The 24,295-nt window shown below is 46.8% G+C and overlaps 2 protein-coding genes across 7 annotated transcripts in view; one reads left to right on the forward strand and one right to left on the reverse strand.

Annotated features, from left to right (window-relative positions):
- BORCS5 (BLOC-1 related complex subunit 5) overlaps nt 1-11,225 on the reverse strand; it is a 39,824-nt gene extending 28,599 nt beyond the window's left edge. For 2 of the 3 annotated variants that reach the window (XM_083503612.1, XM_083503613.1), the window contains exons 1-2: nt 11,124-11,225; nt 9,623-9,766 (exon numbers count right to left, since the gene is read on the reverse strand). In XM_083503612.1, the coding sequence (XP_083359738.1) occupies nt 9,623-9,766; nt 11,124-11,181 (202 nt within the window). In that variant the 5' untranslated portion in view covers nt 11,182-11,225. Of the gene's footprint in view, nt 1-9,622; nt 10,889-11,123 lie in introns of those variants that run through there. The other variant, XM_083503611.1, reaches the window with a different exon arrangement.
- On the forward strand, nt 11,211-23,370 carry MANSC1 (MANSC domain containing 1). Of its 4 annotated transcripts, XM_083503516.1 has the most exons (4): nt 11,211-11,671; nt 17,129-17,450; nt 19,682-19,822; nt 21,557-23,370. In XM_083503516.1, the coding sequence occupies exons 2-4, from the start codon at nt 17,237-17,239 to the stop codon at nt 22,375-22,377; spliced, it is 1,176 nt and encodes a 391-aa protein (XP_083359642.1). In that variant the 5' UTR covers nt 11,211-11,671; nt 17,129-17,236; the 3' UTR covers nt 22,378-23,370. The 4 variants fall into 4 exon arrangements, with proteins under 4 accessions (XP_083359642.1, XP_083359645.1, XP_083359644.1 ...); XM_083503519.1 differs by lacking the exons at nt 11,211-11,671; nt 17,129-17,450 and adding an exon at nt 18,564-18,718; XM_083503518.1 differs by lacking the exons at nt 11,211-11,671; nt 17,129-17,450 and adding an exon at nt 18,688-18,739.
- The last annotated feature ends 925 nt before the right edge of the window (nt 23,371-24,295 follow it).

A 24,295-nucleotide genomic window follows, 5' to 3' on the forward strand; every position in this document is an offset into this window, starting at 1 on the left:
GAAGCAATAAAGAAAATGAAACTAGGGAAAGCACCGGGCCCAGACGGCTTATCAGCCAAATATTATAAAGTCCTTGGAGAATATTTAGCCCCGCTGCTATGTGACATAATAAATAACATCCTACAAGGAGGGAAGATACCGGACTCCTGGAAAGATGCCCACATAACGTTGATACCCAAAGCGGATTCAGATAAACTGAGTGTAAGAAACTACAGACCAATATCGCTTCTCAACAACGATTATAAAATATTTGTGGAAATCATGGCAAACAGACTTAAGCATTATCTAAAAAATGTAATACACACGGATCAAGCTGGATTCCTTCCTAACAGACAACTAAAAGATAACGTCAGGCATATAATAAATATCATCGAATACTTGGAAAGGAAGAATGAAATCCCTGCTGTATTTTTATCGATGCAGAAAAAGCATTCGATAATATATCATGGCAGTTCTTATTAAAGTGTATGGAGACAGCAGGGATAGAAGGTGCCTTCATGGAGGGAATCAAAGCAATTTATTCTAGTCAAAGAGCCAAACTGATTATTAACAACAACTTAACTGATACATTCGAGATTTCAAAGGGTACGAGACAAGGTTGCCCCCTGTCACCGCTTCTTTTCATAATGGTATTGGAAGTAATTGCAAATAATATAAGGAGAACACCAGATATACAAGGAATTAAAATTGGGGTGAAAGAATTTAAACTGAAAGCGTACGCGGATGACTTAGTAATATCACTGGAAAACAAAGTATTGACAAAGTCCTGGTACTATGAGAGGAATTTGGGAGAGTAGAGGGTTTTAAGCTAAACAAAATTAAAACTAAAATGATGGTTATGAACATGGGGGAAGATTTAAGGAGGCAGTTAGAACTTCAATCAGGAATCAAAGAAGTAAAAAAAGGTAAAATACCTAGGAGTCTGGCTTACAACGAAAAACATAAATTTAATGGCTGATAACTATATAAATACCTGGAAGGATATCCAAAAGGAACTAGACATCTGGAACAGGACAAAACTTTCCTGGTCAGGCAGAATGGCAGCAATCAACATGTGCATATTGCCGAAACTGTTATTCCTATTTCAAAATGTCCCGGTGATTAGAGGTAGTGCAATATTCCAAAATTGGCAAAAAATTCTCTCCAAATTTATATGGCAAGGTAAAAGACTGAGAATTAGATTTAAATTGTTAACGGATAAAAAAGACAGAGGGGGATTCTCGGTCCCAAATCTGAGATTGTACTATGAAGCCTCGTGCCTTTGCTGGCTTAGAGAATGGATTACCTTAAAAAATACAGATCTGCTAGACTTAGAAGGCTTTGATTTAAGATTCGGTTGGCATGCTTATCTCTGGCAGAATAAGGCAAAGGTGCACAAAGGCTTCTCGAATCATATTATTAGAGGAATATTGTTAGAAACATGGGAAAAGAATAAGAAACTGTTGGGGGGGGGGGAAAACCCTGGTGGCTTTCGCCTATTGATATCTTAACTATTAAAAAAACAAAAATAGAAGGTGAGAGATGGACCTATGAAGACCTCCTGGAAAGATCAGAAAGAGGATGGAAAATTAGACCATATGAAGAGTTAATAAATTATCAGGTTGGCTGCAGTATCATCAAATTAATGCCTTATGGAAGGAAGATAAAAAGATCGGAATGAATGAGAAAAAATCTAAGTTCCAGGTAGAGATAATAGAAAGTAAAACCAAACTGCTATCTAAAATGTCTAATCAGCTATTAGAATGGGATACCAAGGACGAAGAGGTTAAGGATGTTATGACAAAATGGGCAATAGACCTTGGATATAATTTGGATTTTGACAAATGGACAAGGTTGTGGACTAAAGGAATGAAATTCACAGCTTGCACCACCCTTAGAGAAAATATGGAAAAGATGATGTACCGCTGGTACATCACCCCTGTGAAACTGCAAAAAATGTATAAGACCAGAGATAATAGGTGTTGGAAGTGTAGAACTAAAGAAGGAAGTTTTTTCCACATGTGGTGGAAATGTGAAGAAATAAAAAAAATTTGGGAATCTATATACAATGAACTGAAAAAAATACTTAAATACACTTTCGTTAAAAAACCCGAAATCTTTCTTCTGGGAATGATTGGAGACGAGATTAAAAAAGAGGACCATATAATGTTTCAATATGCAACTGTAGCTGCTAGGATCCTGTTAGCACAAAATTGGAAAACTTCAAATATCCTGACCGTTAAAGATTGGCAAATTAAATTATTTGAATATATGGATTTGGCAAAAATGACGCAGAACATCAGACAGCAAAAAGGTACAAAGTTTATTGACGACTGGACTAAATTTATAACATACATGGAATCAAATCCTAGAGATATAAAAATCACAGTAGGTTTAATATAATTCTTGCGATGTTTAGATGATACAAAATGGAAACTGCAGAATAGAATTACTATTTTACATAACCCAAAACCGAGATGGAGGGAAGTCAATCATTATTTGTGTTAATTTATGTTTGTTTTTTGGTTTGTTTACATGTTTATGTTTTGCTTGATGTTTTTTTTCCTCTTTATTGGTGTGTCTTAATTACTTTTCTTTTTCTTTGTTTGTTGTTTGGCATACAAAATTAATAAAAAGAAGTTAAAAAAAAAAGAACACAGCAAAAGGACCAAACTCCGACTGGCGATCAGGTCCCTAGATATCTTTAAAGCCTTTGATTGCTTAGAATTGAAATATCTATTAGCAGTATTAACTAACATGAAATTTGGGCCCAACTTCCTACAAATTTACTCCCAAGCCTCAGCAAAATGCAGAATTAGCAATATGGACTCCAATACCATAGCAATCCCAAGAGGCACAAGACAAGGATGCCCACTGTCTCCCTTCCTATTCATCCTGGCCCTGGAACCCCTTGCAATCCGACTCTGAGCAGCCCCAGATATCAAGGGTGTGGAAATAAAAGGTAAAACCTATAAACTAGGGTCGCAGGTCAACCTGATGGTCATGACACCAGACCCCATAAACACAGCAACTCAACACATCTGCAATGGTGTCGGGCCTGCAAGTAAACTTTGCAAAAACTGAGGCTATGTGCTTCAACACACACACACACACACACACACACACACACACACACCCCGCATACCCAAAAGGAATTCACCAACATCACAAAGATAAAACTTTGCCGCACCAAATTCAGGTACCTAGGGGTTCAAATAACCAGAAACCTCAACAAATTAAAGGTAAAGGTACCCCTGCCCGTACGGGCCAGTCTTGCCAGACTCTAGGGTTGTGCGCCCATCTCACTTAAGAGGCCAGGGGCCAGCGCTGTCCGGAGACACTTCCGGGTCACGTGGCCAGCGTGACGAAGCTACATCTGGCGAGCCAGCACCAGCGCAGCGCACGGAAACGCCGTTTACCTTCCTGCCAGTAAGCGGTCCCTATTTATCTACTTGCACTTAAGGGTGCTTTCGAACTGCTAGGTGGGCAGGAGCTGGGACCGAAAGACGGGAGCTCACCCCACCGCGGGGATTCGAACCGCCAACCATGCGATCGGCAAGCCCTAGGCACTGAGGTTTTACCCACAGCGCCACCCATGTCCCTATACAACAAATTATACCTCCACAATTACAAGCCCCTGTGGCGACAAATCAACAGTTACTTGAGGAAATGGAACAGTGCCAACTTGCACCTTCTCAGACAAAATAGCCATGATCAAAATGGTCACTCTCTCAAAGCTAACCTATTGATTCCAAATCCTCCCAATCTGGATTCCTCCAACCAACTCCAGTGGCAGAAAAAACTACACTCATTTATTTTATCACACAAAGAGCCAAGAATAAGCCCTAAATACCTGCACCTCCCCTCCTCAGAATAGGGGGATAGAGGATAGGGAATCCCCAACATAGAATTATGTTACATCGGCAACCAAGTATACCACATAATCCCGTATATTCTAGAAAACGAGTCTTGGTCGGGTCTTGGAGAGAGACACCGTTGAAACATCTCCACAACAGTACACCCATTTCTCCAAAACAAACTAAAGAAAATCCCCACAATACTGAACAGGTTCACTGAACAGGAAGTGAAAAGCAGGCAAACTCTCCCCATCCCCACTAAGCCCCTGGCCTAACACCCAACACAAAACCTCCAGAAAAACACCTGGCAAGCTGAAGGTCTGCACTGCCTAAAAGACTTCTGCAAAAACAACAAACCCATACCAGCACAAGAAATACAAGACAAACTAGGGGACACCCAAACACCTTGGCTAACACATTGTCAACTACATGCCTTCTTAAACAATCCAGCAGTAAAATCAGCAGCCACTAGGCCCTGGACCACCTTCAAAAACCTTCTCCTGACAGCAGAGGGACACGGCAAAGGGATGGCTCCACAATCCCACAACCCCCCTTGACGCAATCGAAGAACAATGGGAACATGACATTGGCTATGAAATTAACCCCACCAAATGGACTAGAATGTGGTCTAAACCTCCCTTTAAGTCCATATCAGGTTCTTACCCCTCCACTATCGTCCATGTCGGGTCGTCGCTCAACCATTCTTTTAGCAGATCAAGATGATCAGGTGATAGCAAAAACTGCAAGGTTTTTAGCGGGGCAATTAGAATAAGATCTATTATTTGATTATTGATGTAAACCCCAAAATGTATTTTCTATAGTTAAGTTTTTACCTCTATCTTCAGTACATTTTATTTTATTTTATTGTTATGGCTAGTGGCTGATGCAAATAATGATTCTATCTAATCTCCATATCAGCCAAAAGGGAGCTTACTCTGAAACTCACCTACAGGTGGTACTTAACACCACGGAGAGTGGCGCTGATATGCCCAGGAACCTCAGCAACAAAAAAACCCTCTCCGCAGTCCTACACTGACACTCCAACCTCTACCTCCACCCCTGGATTATTCTAAGGCAGTGTTTCCCAACCACTGTTCCGCGGCACACTAGTGTGCCACGAGATGTTGCCTGGTGTGCCGCGGGAAAAATTAAAAAAAATCGAAAGATTTTTTTTTTTAAGTCAAATTTTCGATTGGGGCGCCGTCACTAGATGACCCCTGGGGTTCCCTCCCTCCCGCTCTGTGCCTCCCTCCTCCTCCTCCGGGGAGGCCCTTCCTGGCTCTCGGCCAAGGCTTGGAGGCTGCCACTCACTCACTCGCTCGCCCACCCGTCCCTCCATCCCTGCACCCGGCCTCTCCCCCTCCGTCCCTGGCGCGGGGGCTGCCGGGATCCGTAGTCCCCTCGCCCTTGGGCTCCGCGCCCGCGCGGGGTGCACAAACTACGTTTCCCAGCGTGGCCTGGCGGGCCGGGCGTTTTGTTTGAAGCGCTCTTCTCCCGGCCATGGAATGAGCGCAGCGGCGGCGGCCGGGCGGGCAGGGGCTCTTCCGCGCAGACCCCGCGCAGCCTGCCTGCGCCCCCAGCGGAGATCGGGCGGCAGGATGGAGCCCGGGGATCCCCGCGGAGGCGGAGCAGCGGAGGCGGAGGCTGCCCCCCAGGTAGGGCTGCGTCGGGGGGGGGGTTATTTTTGCAATGCTGCATCCGCGCCGGAGGGGACGCATCGGACCGCAGGGAGACCCCTTGGCAGGCGTGCAAGGCAATGCATGCGTGCAGGCGTTGCATGGAGTGCAGTGCAATGCAATGGCAACGCGGCGCCCTGCATGCATGCATGCAACTTCCACCGGCGCTCCGGACTTGGCAGGTGAGGGGGGTCCCCAGTGGGCGGCAGAGAGAGCCGGGAGGGCGAAGGGGAGCCGGGGGGGGAGCAGCGCTGCTCCCCGAGCCGAGCCCGGGGGGAAACTTCGGCGTCGTTGCGCCGGGTGTTGGAAGCGGAGGCTGGCGGGGGCCCCTCACCTGCAAAACCTGGTCGCCTCTCATATATTTTGTGCATTGCATTCATCGCCCGCTTTCTCCTCCAAGGAGCTCCCGGGGGCGCGCGTGGTTCTCCCCGTGTTATCCTCGCAACAACAGCCCTGCGAGGTGGGTCAGGCAAGTGGCCCAAGGGAGCACCCAGGGATTGTCCTGGCCAGGTGGGGTGATTTGAACCCTGCTCTCTGCCCGGTCTTCGTCCTCATTTAGCCCCCACATGTGCATGACTGTGCATGACTGAGGTTTCCCCCCCCCCCCCGTCTTGGCTATGGTGTGAGTCTGTGCTGTTAATTAATGGGGTTCTGCCTTCGGAGAAGATGAGCCAGCCCTCAAGGAGGTGATTATGTAATTTGCTAGCAATTCATGTCCCTCCCGGCGTGACGCTGCGCGCTGACGTCACGGGGCTGTAATGGTGGTGTGCCTCGAGATTTTTTTCATGAAACAAGTGTGCCTTTTCCCCAAAAAGGTTGGGAAACACTGTTCTAAGGAAGGGTAGGCTAGACATTTCTTAAAATAAATAGTAAACGTGTCACGTTGTCTCGGCATTTGTCCAGTTTGACCAGTCCTGGGGGAACTGAGCCCTGCTCCCCAACACTATGAACTGGGGACTGAATCGGGGGCCATGGGCTTTTCTGCCACATTCCAAGCCTCCCCCTCATTTCCACTCCCTTTTAGAAATGATTACAAAACCAATTTTTCATGGGGGTTTAAGACGGAAAGGGCTTCACTCTATCCTCCCTCTAGAGCTTGCTGATTGCCATTCTGCTGCAAACACCGTGAGTCCCTACCAAATAAAATTCTTTTACTGAGTTCTGAACATCTGCTGCTCTTGGGAGCCCTGCAACGCGCCAGAGGCAGTGAAGAGCGCCACCTGTGGGCTGCACTGGAACTGGCAAATTGAAAAGATCAACAATATCAGACCAGGCATCCCAGAAAACAACGCCAACTCACAGCATGATGTTATGAGCTGCAGTGGTGAACTGGTTGGGCACTGCACAACATTCCTGCAGCCTGGGTATATGAATCTCACTTTGGGCCTAGTCTTTACAGTAACTTAGGGCGAAAGTAGACCGTGCAGTTTTACAGGCCTCTTTTTTTAAAAAAAACACCCTGATGCAATTAAAATAATAGTGTGGCTCTTTGCCAAATGTGATCACTGTTAGGTAACTGAAAGACTCAGGGGTGGAGATCCGGGGGGGGGGGGAGAGAGAGAGAGAGAGAGAGAGAGATCCTGTCAGGGCTTACTCTAGCTTCCCACTGACTGAGAAGGAAGATTCCTCAGAATCAAGAGGAAAAGGTCTCTGCTAGGTAATGCAGCGAGAGAGCAGATGAAGAAAAAAAACAGCAAATGTGCAACAATAAAGAAAAAATGCTCAGCTGTGCTTATTTCCACACAAATTATTTTTAGTTTAATGGAGTCTTAAACTTGCATTGGACTCCTGTTCTTGCCGCCAGACACAATGATGCAAAGGTCATATGAAGGAGTTTTGTACAGAGTGAAACAACTGACTTAGTCCAGTATTGATTGATTGATTGATTGCATATCCCTCCTTTTTTCCAACGTGCTCAAGGTGGTGTACACTCACATGACGCCTGCCACTTCTCCCCTCCAAAACTGTTTCTCACTGGGTAGCAGGTACAAAAAGGAACGAACTTACCTGCCTTTGTGGAGGCATTGCCTACTGGAAGCAAGAGCTGGTTACCAGAACCAGCCCATGTTTGAGGCCTGGCCTCCTGAACAGTTTGCAGAGAAAATAGCTGTGCACTTTTCCCCGAGCTCTAGTTTTTGTGAACATTTAATAAATGCTGTGTTTCCAATTATGCTTCTACCATTTATGTTGTATATTCCATGCTCAATAGAATATTCCTATTAGATACTCATCCTGTTCCGACTGTTAGTAAAATACAAAATAAACTCACTCACATCTTAGTGTTTCAATAACATAACAATAATGCAGATTCCCAAATCAAAATGCCTCACTATTTTTTGTAAAATGCTTAGAAGTTTTATTACAAGCAAGTAGTATATAAATTTTGGTGAATAAGCAAAATAAATAAACAAGGTACACTGGCTGAAGTGTTTCCCAACAGGCACCAGGTGTCAGTATATATGGATTGCCTAAAACAGTGCTTTTCAACCCGTGCGCCAATGGCACCCTTGGGGTGCCTTGAATGCTGGTCAGGGGTGCCGCGGGCAACACTGGCCTCTGTCCCTCTCTCCTTCCCTCCCTCCTGTGATGCCCTCGCATGTCTGCCTCCCAAAGGCTTGTGTGGCTGTTTGTTGCAGCAGCCCTGGACCATGGGGGGCTGGCTGCCAGGAGCTGCGGTGGCCTTGGAGGAAGCAAGCAAATGGGTGAGGGAGCCCAGCCCGCCAGCCCTTGCTGCTGGGAATGGACAGACAAGTGGGAGGCTGGGCAGGCAGGCGCTGCTGTGTACAAAGCCTGCCTGGGAGCTGAAGGGGAGCCTTTACGCCATGCAGGCCTGGCAGGACCTTCTGCTGCCCCTGCGGGTCAAGTGCTGGCCTCACATTCACCTTTGGCCAGTCTCCATTGGGCCACTAAGGCTGGGGGCATCCTCTTCCCTGGCCCCTGTGGGGCAGTGTGAGGAGGCACCTGTCTTTGGGGCCCGGGGGGGGGGGACTCAGAGACCAGGAGCAGCAGCTGCAGCTGCCCGGAGGACTTCCAAGTAAAGGGGAGAGGAGGCTGAGGGAACACTCCACAAGGGAGGGTGTTCAAAAAGGGTTGATGGGCTGCCAGCTCTGCAGGCAAAGGGTGACATAACTGGGCTCCTGTGCCCCACAGAAAGAAGGTAGTTGGTCAAGGGACCCATGGACTCAAATTTTAAAATTACTTCCACACCGTTTTCAAAAAGCAAATCCCGGTCTTTTAAGTTCCCCCTCTTTGGCATGGAGAAAACTGGAAAACTGCCATTTTATTTACCAATGTACAGATCAATATGATGTTGAAAGAGTGCAGAAGCAAGCAGGCAGGCAGTACAGGCACCCAAAAATCAAGAGCAACGTTTACTGAATTTACTGTCAGATTATGAACAAGGGGATGCCTAGTCTGAGATAATGGGCATCAAAATACCATCTTAACTAAAGCACTACTGTTTCCCAGTTTCTTCCTAGGCCGGGGTGGGAAGCCTCATGCCTAGGTTCCAGGTGCAGCACTCTAGGCCTCTGTCTGGTCCACAGAATTCTCCCCAAGGCTACACCTCCCTGCTCAGCCACACACCTTCTCCCCAGATCTATTTTGCACCCTCCTGGAGGGATTTTGCCTAACTAGAATGTGTCCTTGGACTCCAATAATACTTCTTTCTTGCCTTGATAGAGGAGAAACAGAGGAGTGTGTGAGTGTGTGTAGAAGCTGTACATTCATTGCTCCCCGCCCAATCTTGCCTGTGGACCCACCTGCCACTTGCATCCTGGGTCCAAAAAGGGTTCTCCACCCTTATCCCAAGCCTCCCATAAGGTTCATCTCTTCACACTGCAGAACAAAATGACTCAACAGAACTAGAAGCACAAATATAACTGCTTTCTGGACAAACCACAAACCACTAGCTTTAACACATCAATACATTAAAACATGTTTATGTTTTACCCAGTTCTCTCTACCACTTTATAGCAGCAATGCATGACAAAACAAATGAGAAGAGTAAAATGGGATCATCAAAAAATCGGCACTGTTATGAACCAGGAGGCTCAAAGGGGAATGTGGGGGGCGGACATGGGAACCTTATTTGTTCATGTAATATCTTACCTTTCAGAAGGGGTTGGAAAGTTGGGATTTCCTGCAACTTAATGACATCTGGGTCATTGCTGACATTCCGCGAAGACTGCGTCCCTTGTGCCACCACCACAATATCATCCATTTTAGCTCGCTGCTTGGCCGGTGAAGGAGATGCTGGGGAAAATATCCAGTCAAGTATAAGGAAGCACAAAGCACACCTAGGATTACCCTTCATCTGGTACCAGCAAAAAAGAATGACTTAACAGTGTAAAACACCCACACACTCAATTATTGTGATAGAAAGGTCCATTGGCCTGGTTTGCACATAATTTGAATCCATAGTCTAAAGCAGACCACAGTTTATTGTAAATGTGAAACATGCCAGTGCACCGTGTTCATTCACCCGCACCCCCTTCTCCCTCTGCCACAGAGAGGGAGCAATCAGACCCCTGACATAATGCCACATGCACTTCTCCCAAACAAACCACAAACCGCAAGAACAGACCTTGGCTTACCACTTGTGGTTTGCATGTAACACAAAGTCAGTGTGTTGGTGTTTCCTCTTCCCTGTGGCACAAGGAGCAGGGGGTTGGGCACGAATTAGCCACACACACTAGCTTGCTTGAGATAGGCAGAAATCCATTTTAGACCATGATTTCACAAAACAGGCCACTGAGCGAATTACAAGCAATCATCATTTTGTGCGGGAGTTCCGTTCTGGAGCCACTCTGCCCCTTGTCATGACATCTCTATGATGTTTCGGGGAGACTTCCAGGTTCGGTGCTGATTTGGAGGCGCCTAAATCAGGAGTTGCCTGTATACATTTCTCACCATAATACTTGTAAAATTTAATTTCTTATTAGACTGCACATTTTCTGTTCTTGTCTCTAGTTCTAGTAACTTCTATTTTGGGAGGCCAAGGTCCAATTCTTACATGCACGCCCATCACTTTGCAAAAAGTGTCACTTGCAAACGTATGTATGAACTGTGTCCGCTGTAAAGTGGACCCTGAGATGGGACTGGGCCCTGAATGTGGCCTTTTATCTTGCTCTCCCTGGTCAACTCAGCTAAGATAAAGAGAATGACAAATTAGAGGAAAGTAATAAAAAATGGTGCTCAGTCTGCACATGTAAGCAGAATGAAAGGTGATCGGGCTGGCAGATAGCGGAGAAGAGAGCACCACTTCAGGCTGCAGATCAGGGATGCCATTTTTGAGCATTGGGGGCAAGGCTCCTAGAACAGACCCCTTTTCCTCTCCGCCTGATCTGCTCGTTCGTTCGCAGCAAGTAATTTTAAAAACGTGAGTTCCCCAAGTTTCTTTCGCCGCTCCAAGTTAGCTGATGGGACGCGTCTCACTGGCTGGGCGTGTGAGAGCAGATGAGAGGCGCCCCCCCAGGCCAGCCTTTCTCCAGCTTTGCACCGCGGAGCATTCCCGAGAAGCAGCCGGGAGAGGCGCAGCTCGGGCGCACGGGCTCCGCTTTCAAGAGCACCCAAAGCAAGCCCCGAAGGTGGGAAGGAAAGGGAGCCCCACCTGAAGTGCTGGGCTCGGGGTGCCGGTTTTCCGCCTCCGCGCTCTGCTCGGCCCCCATGGCGAGAGCGGGAAGGGCTGCGCGGCTCCCCGGGCAAAGGCCGCTCTCGCTCCCGCTTCCGCCGCTTCCCAGCAACCCGCCTGTTTCGGTTCCCGGGTCAGCCTCGCCCAGGCCGGGAGGCGGAGCGGAGGGCGCGGAAGCAGCGCCGGACTCCCGGCCAGATGGCGCGGCGATGCAAAGCCCAGGGAGCTCAGCGGCGCCTGCCTAAAGGAGACGTTCCTGGAGCCGCAGCTCTAAAGGCAAATCCCACCAGAGTAAATGCGGGCACGGATCGGGTTGCTCCCTCGTAGAACTCACTCCCTCCGCATAAGCGCCTCCTGTTTCTGAGTGCAGGCGGCGTCTGCTCGGGGCGCAGCTTTGCTCGGGTCCTCCTCTTCCTTTTCCGCAGCTGCTCGCCCGGGCCGCGAACTCCGCCTCCCTTGACTCCCCGCGCAGCGGTCGAGGAAGCCGGCCACCTTCGTCGGAGGGGAGCGCGCCGGCTCCTGGCCAGGTAAGCCCCCCAAATCGGAGCAGACTTGAGCCGAGCGCTTCGTGGCCGTGGGGGCGCGTGGGGCTGCAGACCCGAGCTTGGGATCGGACTCTGCTTCCCTGCTCCTGGAACAAGAGAAGAAAGATCCGGATTCCAAAGGATCTCTAGGATTCATGGGGGAGAAAACGGATTGGCAGTCTAGCCTGCAACCTGCAGCGCAAGACGCCCAGAAACGAGGCGTGTCCTCTTCGTGCTGCCTTGGCAGATGCCGCCGTTTCCTCGAAGTCAGGGCTGGGGCATCTGTGGCCCTCCGGGGCCGGGGCGGTCCTGCCAACATGGCCCCTGGCAAGGGTCAAGGGGAGCTGTAGTCGAACAGCGCCTGGAGGTCTCCATCCCTGCTCTGGACCATAGTTTCCCACTGTGCAGTAGTTCTGATAGTCCATTCTGGGAACACCAAAACTCCAAGCAAGTCAGCTAACAGAACTTTGTATTTTGATGACGCTTGATTTGTGCCTGGGCTCAGCCTTCTGCCCCACTCAGTCGTCTTTTAGTCACAGCCTCTGCCCTAAAACAGCAAGCGAGAAGGCTATTATTAATACTAGAAGCCTGCATCCAAACATTAGCTGGTTGGCTCAACTTAATGTGCAAATTCAGGCCTCCACCCCTTTTCTTGGACCTTGTAGCCCTCTTGGGGTTGCCAGGTCAAAATACAGCAGTGGCAGAAGAAACCACAACAAGCAGATTAATCTCCATTCATGCAGTGAGCAGAGTCATGTTTCCTCCCCCTATGCCCAGTGTCCACACATTGAGTGTGGCTGTCCATAGGCTTTAGCCCAGGGGTGTAGACATAATTTCCACAGGAACTGAAACCCCAACTGCACAGGGTTCCAGCTTTCATAGAAACTGAAGGGATATGTGTGGACCTCTTCACATTTATCGTGTGTGCAGGGGGATGCAGTAGTCCAGTGCTCCCACCTGCATCTGTTCTTGGCAGTGAACTTCCACCCTTCCATCACCATGATTACTGTTTGTATTTGCATACCAGCCTTCCTCCCATCAGAGCCCAGGGGCATGTATAACGTCATTAAAATACAATAATCTCAAAATATTAATTAAAAACCATGTATCTGTTTATAATCGGATTCTAGTTTAACACAGCCCACAATACTGCATCATCTGTGAGGTTTTGCCACAGCCCTCCTTCCTTGGCTCCTCTGTGCTTCCTCTCCCCACAGTTTTCTTTGGTCCCTGCTTTTCAAGCACTCTGTCTCTTGTCCTGACCCAGACAAGGCCCTTCCTTCTCCCTGGGCGCATCGTAGGGCCCCTCCCGGTCTTTGTGGAGTTTCTTCAGCATTTGTAGCTCAATTAATGTTTCGTGGCCCTTCTCCTCAAGCACAAGGGGGCTGGAGAAGGATTGCCCTTACCTTTTGTGCAGCCCCACCCCCTGCTCTTGGTTTTTAGAAAGTAAGGGAGGGCATAATGTGGCTAAAATCAGGGCACTGAAGCAGCCAGCATTGTCACCTCCAGACTCGCCCGCATGGCCAGTGTCCAGGGATGGTGGGAGCTGCTGTGTGAGTGTTTCAGGAGTGTGCCTCTCCCTTCCCCCTCACGAGACCCAGGCCTCTTTGTCTGCTTCTTTGTATCCCAAGACTTCTTACCACACCACAGCTACCTCTTGCCTGGGGCTTTAATTACAACCAAACTGACCAGTTCTCTTCCCTCATAGACATTGTTCTGCAAACTGTTTTGCTCCTTGAGTACCTGAATATTCTGTGCCGGTTGTAACAGCTTAGCCAGTTCATGTCAGAGGTGTGATGCAGTACAAATTAATAATAGTCAATGGTGCTTAAGAAATAGATTCTTAGAATCATATAACTGTAGAATTGGAAGGAACCACGAGGGTCATCTAGTCCAACCACTTGCAATACAGAAATCTTTTGCCCAATGTGGCCCTGAGATTAAGAGAGTCGTGCTCTACCAAGTAAGCTGTGCATCATGGACACTGTACAAAAGTGGAAAGTGACAAACCCTGCCCATCAGTGAATGAATGAGCTCCAGAACAGGCACAAACTATAGTTCTCTTAGTGTTAAATAATTTTATGTAAAATGTTTTTGAACTGCGCTTCATCTTTGCAAATATCAGGGCAGCACCCAATGGACATGACTAAAGTAATCATGCCAGAATAAAATGCAATCATACAAAAAATGAAATAAGTAAAACCAATTCTGAAACACTGAATGTAGGAGAGCAGACATATAGGATGATGACTATTTTAAATGCCTGGGCAAATTAAAAGGGTGTTACACAACTGGGCATCACTCCTTTGTTGCTGCCTAATGCACCTCCTTTGGGAAAGGAACTCGGGGAAGGGCCTTTGTGGACATTCTTGGCCAGCCTGGGCAGATTGAAATAGGGAGAGGTATTTGGGTCTTAAGTCATTGAGGGTTTTAAGGTAAAGATGCCCACCTGGAACTGGGCTCTGAAGTGAATAGGTAACTAGTACAGCTCTTTGAGAATAATATGATGCCATCTAGCTGCAGCAGTTTGCATTCTGCCTGTTATATTCTGCATTGGTTGCAACTTCTTGGATGTCTTCACGGGCAGCCGTATGTAAACACTGTGAAGCGACTGGGGGAGCATGGATCACTGTAGCCAAGCTATTCCTGTCCAGAAAATGCAACGCTGCTGCTAAAGGGTATGATCCTGGATCAAGAAGTCTCCTCAGCTGTGCGCCTGCTTTTTCAGTGCAAGGCCATCTGGAATGGATGGCACACCATTTCCTGGCCAGCGAGAAGCACCCCTGTGCTACTGTCTTGTCAGGATGTCTTGTGGCTTTTCCCTCAACTTGTTAGTCCTTCAGATGCTTCAAGCGTGAGGAGAAATGCCATATAAATCACAGGATATTGTTCTTAGAATGGCTTATTCAGCCATCACATTTCCCCCAGGAAAATTAAGTGTGATGTATTAATAATAATGTAATGTGTGACTCTGTCTCACACATCAGGTAATTATGCTGTTTTTTCAAAGAAGGGTGTGGATCCCAGCCCACCCCCCTTGCCCTCAGTGGATTTAACACAATCTTATCTGTTATGGAGACACCCTTTAAGTCATATAAAGTTCTTTTCTTAGCTGTATGTGCTGAATTGCCCTGTGATAGAAATCTGTTGACACACCCAGTAATCTGACCCACCAGAAGGAAGTATTGCTTTATAATATGGAGTGTCTGGGTTGGATCTGGAGTCACTTCCTTTTCCTTTTCTGGCAGGGCTTTGGATCCGCTTAACTATGACATATTTACTGTTAAAATAGTTAAGTATTGTTATAGCTCGCTTCCTGGCAAGCAGAAATTGAGCAAGCAAAGATTTCTCTGTCTTGAGGAAATGCATGTCTATAGCTGTTTAAAAAGTGCATGAGCCCTGCCAGAAAGGAATATGGGAAAGGAGTACAGAAATATTTTAATTAATAAGTTTAAAACTCCATCTGACTTGGATACTTGTTTTGTAAGGGCGCTTGGTGGGATGGGCCTGGGAGGAGAGGAGCGGGGGAGAGCAGGGGGGGGCCCAGTTACAGGGGTTCTAAGTAGGGGGAGGTATGGTGAGGGAGGAGGGGCAGGCTGGGTGAGGGGCACACAGCCATGTGCCAGCCCCTCCTCCAACCTGGGGCAGCCCTCAGGTCTGTGACTGCTGCTGTTGAGCGCCAGAGCAGCCCAGAATAAATCTCCCTCGTCCATGATCTGATTAAGGATGAGGAGGCTGATCTGGCTTGCATCACAGAGATCTGGGTGGGTGAACAGGGTGGAGTTGGTCTCACCCAGCTGTGCCCACCTGTGTGAGTGTCTGGAGGCGGTTGGAGGATGGATGGCAGCTAACAGATTGAGGTTGAATCCTGACAAGACAGAAGTTTTTGGTGGGGCAGGTGTGGAGGACTCCCTGGTCCTGTGCCCCTGAAGGACCAGGTATGCATCCTGGGAGTCATTCTGGACTCACAGCTGTCCATGGAGGCGCAGGTCAATTCTGTGTTTATCAGTTCTGCAGCTGTTTATCAGCTCCATCTGGTACGCAGGCTGAGACCCTCCCTGAGACCCTCCCTGCCCGCAGACTGTCTCGCCAGAATAGTGCATGCTCTAGTTATCGCCCGCTTGGACTACGGCAATGCACTCTATGTGGGGCTACCTTTGTAGGTGACCCGGAAACTACAACTAATCCAGAATGCGGCAGCTAGACTGGTGACTGAGAGTGGCCACCAAGACCGTATAACACCGGTCCAAAAAATCTTCAGTGGCTCCTAGTGCGTTTCTGAGCACAATTCAAAGTGTTGGTGCTGATCTTTAAAGCCTATTTACTCCTGCCTCCAGTGACCACCTTCTCTTCTGTTGTCTCTCTTGTGCTGATTTACAGATTGTAAGCTCCTCAGTGCAGAGGTCTATCCTGCTATATTATGTAAAGCATCGTGCAGATTGAGGATGGTAGAAAAATAAGCAAATAAGCTTATAAAATAAGCAAATAAGCAAATAAATGTTATGTAGCCTAAATCAAGTGTAACAATCGCTCAAGTACAAGTGTGCCCAGGAGTTCTCTTCTTTCTTTTCTCATACTCCAAGTCCATAAGAAAGGTTTCAGGAGCTTGGGTAAACCACAGTTTTCTGTGACATTCAAACTGGGAAACTCTGGCTTATTCTCTACTATAAACCTGCATATAATCCAGGATAAATGAAAGCATCATATCTGAACTGGGCCTGCATCACTTCATCACTCGCCCCTGTGACTTACTGTATTTTTCACTCTATAAGACACACCAGACCATAAGACGCACCTAGTTTTTGGAGGAGGAAAACAAGAAAAAAAATATTCTGAATCTCAGAAGCCAGAACAGCAAGAGGGATCGCTGCGCAGCGAAAGCAGCAATCCCTCTTGCTGTTCTGGCTTCTGGGATAGCTGCGCAGCCTGCATTCACCCCATAAGACGCACACATATTTCCCCTTACTTTTTAGGAGGGAAAAAGTGAGTCTTATAGAGCAAGAAATACGGTAATTTCTGTCTGCCGGGCTGTTGAGAAAGACATTAGATGAAGATATTAGATGAACTCTCACCTGAACTACGTGGGAGATGAGACCAATAGTGGGTCTAACCATCAAGAAGGCAGTTTCTGCACATGCTGTAGAGGGAAGTGAGGAGCATCTACCTGAAAAGGTAGCCCATCAGTGAGACTGAGAGGGTGCTGTCACCTGGCCAGCCCAGGACCTCCACACTCACTGCCCAGCCTGGCGCCCTGGGGAGGTCACTTGGGTGCTGCTAACACAGCCGTTTGACTTCACCCCTGGAGGCACACTCTGTTGTCTTTCAAGACAGATGGATGCCAACAAACTTCCTTTTAATTGGTTTGAAAAATTAATTATACGTGAATATTAATGGAAATGAGAATTTATTTTTGTTTGTGGCATTAAACAGTAAGATATTATCTCATCATTTTTTCACTAGAACAAATGCAAACACCACAGCTTTCTTAAAATTGCTGTACCCTGAGTTTTACTCACCCTGATGGTAACAAAAGAACTGTAAGGAGTCTGTCACAGCTAAGGGAAAGAGATGTCCATCCGGATTGCATGGTGCTCTGCTTGCCTCTTTGCCATGGCCTTTTATACCTTGCCAAAGCCATCCCAAAATCAAGTGTGTGCCACGGAGAAGATGGAGAACATCACTATTGACATCAAAGCAGCCTTTTCCAAAGGCATCCGGGGGGAAGATCCAATCCATGCTTCATCTTGGGAAGCCTGTGTTGATGTCTGCTGCTTGGGTGCAGGTAAAAACGGTGCTCTTTAGGCCCATCTACATTACAGGCTTAAATTGGTTTGACAGCCAGCCATTTCCCCACTCCAGGAAACCCTGAGAACTAGTGTCCTGTGTGTTCCCAGAATTAAGGGAGGGGTGTTTATGGGGATCCATGACAGCTATAGCTGGCCTAAAATCAGTCTATGTTTATCATATAGACGTGTCACTTGACTGCACTTGAAATGAGCTGGGATGGACTGAGTTGGAGCTTGCAATCAATTGTGGGAGCTCAGATATGGCTAGTGCTTTCCTTCTAATCCCCTCTCCAAATGTGACTTCTCCCCCCCCCCCAATCCTTCAGTCCCATGTTTCCAGCCACATGCAACTATATGTCAAGAGCATCTATAGCTCTGGAAATCATGAAGTGCAGAAAATTTAATGCTGAGTATATTCAATAAGAGGGCTTAGAGTCTTGCTTTAATCTGCCCCCTCTAATAGTTCTTCCATGATGCTTACCAGACAGCACCCTGAGCCCCCCTGCCCTGGAGCTACTTCCCACTTCCTGACCCTGATGTTTCACTCCTTTTTTGCCAGGCTTTGTCCCCTCAGTCTCAGGTTTAAGACTCAGGAGACCTGCCCACTCTAATCCTCATCTTGGCTGGTAGTCTCACCACCTAGCCTTTTCAAAGCAGCTATGTCTTGCACACATGGAGAGCAGATGCTCCCAGAGTTCATATTCATGCTGCTTTTAGAAAGCCAAGTTCACAGCTGCTGACTAGGATGAATCATAGAATAATAGAATTATGGAGTTGGAAGGGACCCAAGGGTCCTCTAGTCCAACCCCTTCAATGCAAGACTCTCAACTAAAGCTTCCATGACAGATAGTCATCCAAGCTCTGCTTAAAAACATCCCAGGAAGGAGAGTCCACCATCTCTAATGGGAGTTTTCCACTGCCAAACAGCTCTTACTGTCAGAAAGGTTTCCAAATGTTTAGTCAGAATCTCTTTTCTTGTTACTTGAGGCCATTGGTCCTGCCCTCCGGAGCAGGTGAAAACAAGCATGCTCTCTCTTCCATGTGACAGCCCTTAAGATATCTAAAGATGGCTATCATATCTCCTCTCAGTCTCCTCTTTTCCAGGCTAACCATACCAACTCCCTCAAGGCTTGGTTTCCAGACCTTTGATTATCTTGGTTGCCCTCCTCTGCACACGTTCCAGCTTGTCGACATCATTAAATTGTGACGCCCACAATTTGTGATTGTCATCTAGTCCAATCCCCTGCAATGCAGGAATGGATTGGTGAGTGCATAGCTAGTAACAGTGGAGTCCTTTCCTTCTCAGGATGGGACAGAGCCGGCTGCTGGTGTGGTTTTTCAACCTAATCTACCTCACAGGGTATATGAGTGTACAGAATGGGAGAAAAAGCACAGGTTGCCTGGTACTCCAGAAGGAGGGTGGGATAAAAATGTCACAAAATAAGTTGAAAGGTTAATGAACCAGTTCCTCTGAGTTTTTTCAGCCTCTCCGCCCAGAGGCAGATTTGGGGCAGCACCAAGCCAAGGGAGGCTCTGCAGGATACTGCAACCATGACATAGTGCACAGAATGGAAGGCGAGAGGCAGGTGGCACCAAATTTGGGGTTTTCACAGAGCACCACCCACTGAAATTTGAAAGATCAGAGTCTGCCCTGTCAAGTTCAGAGAGGGCACTGGGGAGGAGAATGAGAGTGGTACCCATTGCTAGTCCTACTCAGAGTAGACCCATCAAAATTAAGGGCCATGAAACTTAGTTTCATTAATTCCGTGGGTCTACACTGAATTGAACTTGGCTGGATGCAACTCTGAATCTCCAGCTAACATTGGGCTGTCCTAAACTGTGGCACTTTTGGAGCCTGACAAAGGTCTGGAATTCTTCTCATAGTGCGTGTGACGTCATGACTGGGCAATAACAATTCAGAATGAGGGGAGCTCCGCCATATGAAAAAAATAATTCTCCTTCATATAGAAACTAGCCTATCGGGTAGAAAGCTAGGCTAATAATAACGCTGACTAGCTAGCTAGTTACACAAACATGAACGAACAAACTCTGGAATGGGACAGCCCAGTAACAGGTTTCCCGCCCAAGTGGGAACTAAGCCAGCAAGGTGGAATATTGAGGACTATTCCACTCTAGATTGAGATGTCTTATCATAAATATATCAGATATAAAGTCTCTCCAGTGTTACAGTATATTTAGGTTGTGTGTTTGTGTGTGTGTTTTCCAGACAGCAAGAAGTGCAACTATGTGGTCTTTAATACCAGGAGCAAAGGAAATTACACAAATTGCTACCTGTTTTATTATCCCACTAATGAAACCTTCCTGGTGAGACAAGTGTCAGGACTGGTGACCTACCGAATGATAAAAGGTAAACAATGATTTTTAAAAAGAAAAAGTGTTGATTGACAGTGGAAAATTTTCTTGCTTCATGTTGCTGTTTTATTATTGACTGTTTTATTCAAAGTGTTGGTGCTGACCTTTAAAGCCCTAAATGGCCTCAGCCCAATATACCTGAAGGAGCGTCTCCACCCCCATCATTCTGCCCGGACACTGAGGTCCAGCTCCAACGTCCTTCTGGCGGTTCCTTCACTGCGAGATGTGAGGTTACAGGGAACCAGGCAGAGGGCCTTCTCGGTAGTGGCGCCTGCCCTGTGGAACGCCCTCCCATCAGACATCAAGGAAATAAACAACTATCTGACTTTTAGAAGACCTCTGAAGGCAGCCCTGTTTAGGAAAGTTTTTAATGTTTGATGTTTTTATTATATTTTCAGATATGCTGTAAGTTGCCCAGGGTGGCTGGGGAAACCCAGCCAGATGGGTACAGTATAGATAATGAAGTTGTGGTGGTGGTAATAATAATAATAATAATAATAATAATAATAATAATAATTTTTATTATTTATATCCCTCCCATCTGGCTGGGTTTCCCCAGCTACTCTGGGCAGCTCCCAGCAGAACACTAAAAACAGAATAAAACTTCAAATATTAAAACTTCCCTAAACAGAGCGGGTGGCGCTGTGGATAAAAGCCTCAGCGCCTAGGACTTGCTGATCGCATGGTCGGCAGTTTGAATCCCTGCGGCGGGGTAAGCTCCCGTCGTTCGGTCCCAGTGCCTGCCAACCTAGCAGTTCGAAAGCACCCCCGGGTGCAAGTAGATAAATAGGGACTGCTTACCAGCGGGAAGGTAAACGGCGTTCCGTGTGCTGCTCTGGTGCCGGTTCGCCAGAGCAGCTTCATCACGCTGGCCACGTGACCCGGAAGTGTCTCCGGACAGTGCTGGCTCCCAGCCTCTAGAGTGAGATGAGCGCACAACCCTAGAGTCTGGCAAGACTGGCCCGTACGGGCAGGGGTATCTTTACCTTTAAACAGGGTTATGTTGATATTATGATAAATTTTGATTTTATTATGTATTGCAATCTGTTAAACTGAATCTGTCAAAGATTCTTTAGCTGTGATTTCTGCACTGTAGGGGGTTCAACTAAATGATCCTTGGGATCCCTCCAAAACCTACAGTTATATGATTCTAAGATCAAGTAAGTGTTGTGGTGTGTTCTTGTTTTAGCCAGACCATTTGCAGACAACACAGCTTCACCATACCAATAGGGATGTTCCACAGATTGTACAGTTTGTGCATTGTAGTGTTGTGTTAGAGCATCTAAGCATACTTGATCCTAGGAAAGTTTACTCTTAAGTAACTTCCACCAAATTTAACAAGGCTTACTCGCAAGCAAGTGTGCATAGGATTGCAGCCCTACCAGGAGGCAAGTCCCATGGAACTGAAGGCATGTCTCAACTATACATGTGAGCTAGTTTTGAACTTTTTGACAGTAATGGTTCCCCAGCAAGGGATTCTGGAAATTGTAGTTCTGTATAGGATTCTGAGTAATAATAATAATAATAATAATTCCCAACATTCCTGCAGAATCTGCAATCTCTAGGGTTCTTTGTAAGCAGAATCAGACTGCGAGTCTCCTCTACTGGGGTGCAGGATAGTGATTCTGAAATAAATTAAGGGCTCTTCACCCTTAATTTGTATTTGTGTGGGGACTTGCTTGTTGAAAGTATTAACAAATAATAATATACCTCCTTTCTTCCTTTTTAGATGCAAAGGTTCCCATGCCAACTCCTTCTTCAGTTCAGCTCTCCCACCCAACTGTGAATGGGAAGTCTGTGTCTGCACTGGTTGCTATGTTCAATCCTCACAGCCCAACAAGCCCTCTGCATGGGTCAGGTCCTTTGCAAAAGCCAATTCCCCCAAAGAGTGTGGAAATATTGAACCACTTAGATGATAAACACATAGATGAGATGGGTGGACACTCCCAGCATCCACAAAGCAGAAGGGCAAATGGTTCAAAGAGCTTGGGTTCTTCAGCAGTGCCTGAACTCAAGAGTTTGTTGTCCCCAAGTACTCCAAATGCTATGGAGCCTGGTATTCCCACTGCGCAGCCCACAGTTAAGTCACCTACCATTACCACTGGCACCCAGCCTGGTACTATCATTCCTCACGTGTCTCCTAGAAAGGCAACAACCACTAGGTCTACTACAGCTTATCATAAGAATGCACCTTGGGCAACTACAAATCTAAGAAGAAGTACCACTGTTCCCAGCCCATCTACCACTGCTGGATCTAGTGCTGGTAGCCTCAGCCCACTGCTTATGAAGATTTCTTCTGCTTCTTTACATGATGTCCATCTTGGCAATGGGCAACAAGGCTTGAAAGGTGATATGCTTAATGGAGAGCCCAGCAAGGAACATTCCCTTCACTTTGGTGACAAAAGCATACTTACAGCTGCCTTGCTTTTGGGGGTGGTCTTCTTTCTCTTCGTTACAGTGCTGGTAGGTAGAAAGATGCTTGAGTCTCTTCAGAGAAGGCGTTACACTAAGCTAGACTACTTGATCAATGGCATGTATGCGAACATGTGACAGAGGAAAAACATGAAGAAGTACAATAGTGGTAAATTTGAAAGCTTTATAGATGGATTGGATTTGTCACAGCAGAGAACATGTTATCTTTCCTACAAGGTCAAGTTTAAATGTTTCAGTTCCCTCACGAATGGAGTTCTTATGTGGTATCTTTGCTTGTTTGCAGTGTGAATCATGTGCTGGTTGCATATCGAATCCCCTGCTTTCTGCAACAAGAAGTCTGTGATAGTTTGGCATTCTATCCCACTTGCATCATAAGGGCAACATTTACATTTAGCCAGAGCAGTTTGTGCAGCAGCCAGACTGACAACCTCTTTCTCTGAATGGTTGTTGAGAATATGGCATGCAGGAAGGGGGTAATCAGTCTGCCCAAAAAGAGTGGTGATGTTAGACGTTACAGAAACAGAAGGCAGAACTTAGTTTAAATACTGTCTGTGTCTGACTGTATTTCCACACACAGTGAAAAATCAACACAAACATCTGTGTGATTGGAGACAAGATGCCACACAGCACACAAAAGAGGCTTTCAGGGCAAACCATTTTCCATTTCGCTTCTCACACAAAGTGCTAAGTATAACACTTAGACCAGGCTTCAGTCAAAATGGAGCAGAGCAAAATGTTAAAAGAAACATGGGGCCTCTGCTAAGAATGGGGACTCCCTGCCATGTTCCTTGTGATCTCATTGCATTGTGTGGTAGGGCCAGTGCAACACGCAGTACAGTGATGTCAATTATGGAGAACTTGAAACGAGTATCCCGTTTTAGCAGCAGCCCCACATTAATAGCATATAGCTCTGCCATGAGGGTTTTCTTATGGGAAATATTGCGTCATCATTTGCTGTAACAATTAATTTTGAAAAAATGAACCCAAGCACAATTTAGATAACATTTCCCCCTTTAAAAACATTGTTTAGTCACTTGAAGACTATAGCCTACAGCGGCTTCAATGTATTTTGTAATTAGATTAAAACAAATCATATTTGGATTTTCTAAACGGTTTATTGCTGTTTCTGTATGTTTTAAACATAATCATCTGCTCAAATTCTTGGTACAGATACATTTTCTGGACATTTTGATTCATTGGTCTGCAATTCCTGATATCCTACCTAAATCTGCTCTTCTGCTATTTGAATTCATTGCTTCTTCTCTGTCTACCACTAGATCAGCCAAAATCAGCTTTTCACAGCAATATAGATAAGTGTTAGCTAATGCTTGCAGGAACACCCCCACCCCCATATTCTGCTACTGAATGTGGGGTTTTTTCACTTTAAATTTGCTTACAGATACAGTGGTACCTCGGGTTAAGTACTTAATTCATTCTGGAGGTCCGTTCTTAACCTGAAACTGTTCTTAACCTGAAGCACCACTTTAGCTAATGGGGCCTCCTGCTGCCGCCGCACCGCCGGAGCACGGTTTCTGTTTTCATCCTGAAGCAAAGTTCTTAACCTGAAGCACTATTTCTGGGTTAGCAGAGTCTGTAACCTGAAGCGTATGTACCCCGAGGTACGACTGTACTATTTCTTGAAGGGGGGCCCCTGAACAGTGGGCAAAGTTAATGTTCTATGTGAACACCAGAGGGCAGCAAATATGCTAGCATGCAGGCTGCAATCCTAAACCCACCTTCAATGGAGTAAGCTACTAGGTCAGTGTGCTGTGGCACCCTGGGCTGCCTTGAATACTGGTCGGGCGCTGCATGCAACACTGGCCTCTGCCCCTTTCTCCTTCCTCCTCCGATGCCCTCTCACTCTCACGCCTCTGCCTCCCAAAGGCTTGCACAGCTGTTTATTGCAGCAGCCCTGGCTACAAGCTCCCCAGGGGAATGGTGCCTGGGGCTCCCAACATGGCAAACAAATACATTCACTCTGCTGACACTGAGAGCTCAGAAAGATTAGCCACGTCCCAGTGGGCTCAAGAAGGAA

Source organism: Podarcis liolepis, assembly GCF_965112155.1.
Source record: "Podarcis liolepis genome assembly, chromosome: 5".
Taxonomy (NCBI): Eukaryota; Metazoa; Chordata; class Lepidosauria; order Squamata; family Lacertidae; genus Podarcis; species Podarcis liolepis.

Bases quoted from the DNA above. Each gene is read 5' to 3' on its own strand.
- MANSC1 (XM_083503516.1), top strand. From the start codon at position 17,237: ATGTCCATCCGGATTGCATGGTGCTCTGCTTGCCTCTTTGCCATGGCC. The intron at 17,451-19,681 runs GTAAAAACGGTG...TGTGTTTTCCAG, and splicing joins TGTCTGCTGCTTGGGTGCAG to ACAGCAAGAAGTGCAACTAT. The intron at 19,823-21,556 runs GTAAACAATGAT...CTTCCTTTTTAG, and splicing joins GACCTACCGAATGATAAAAG to ATGCAAAGGTTCCCATGCCA.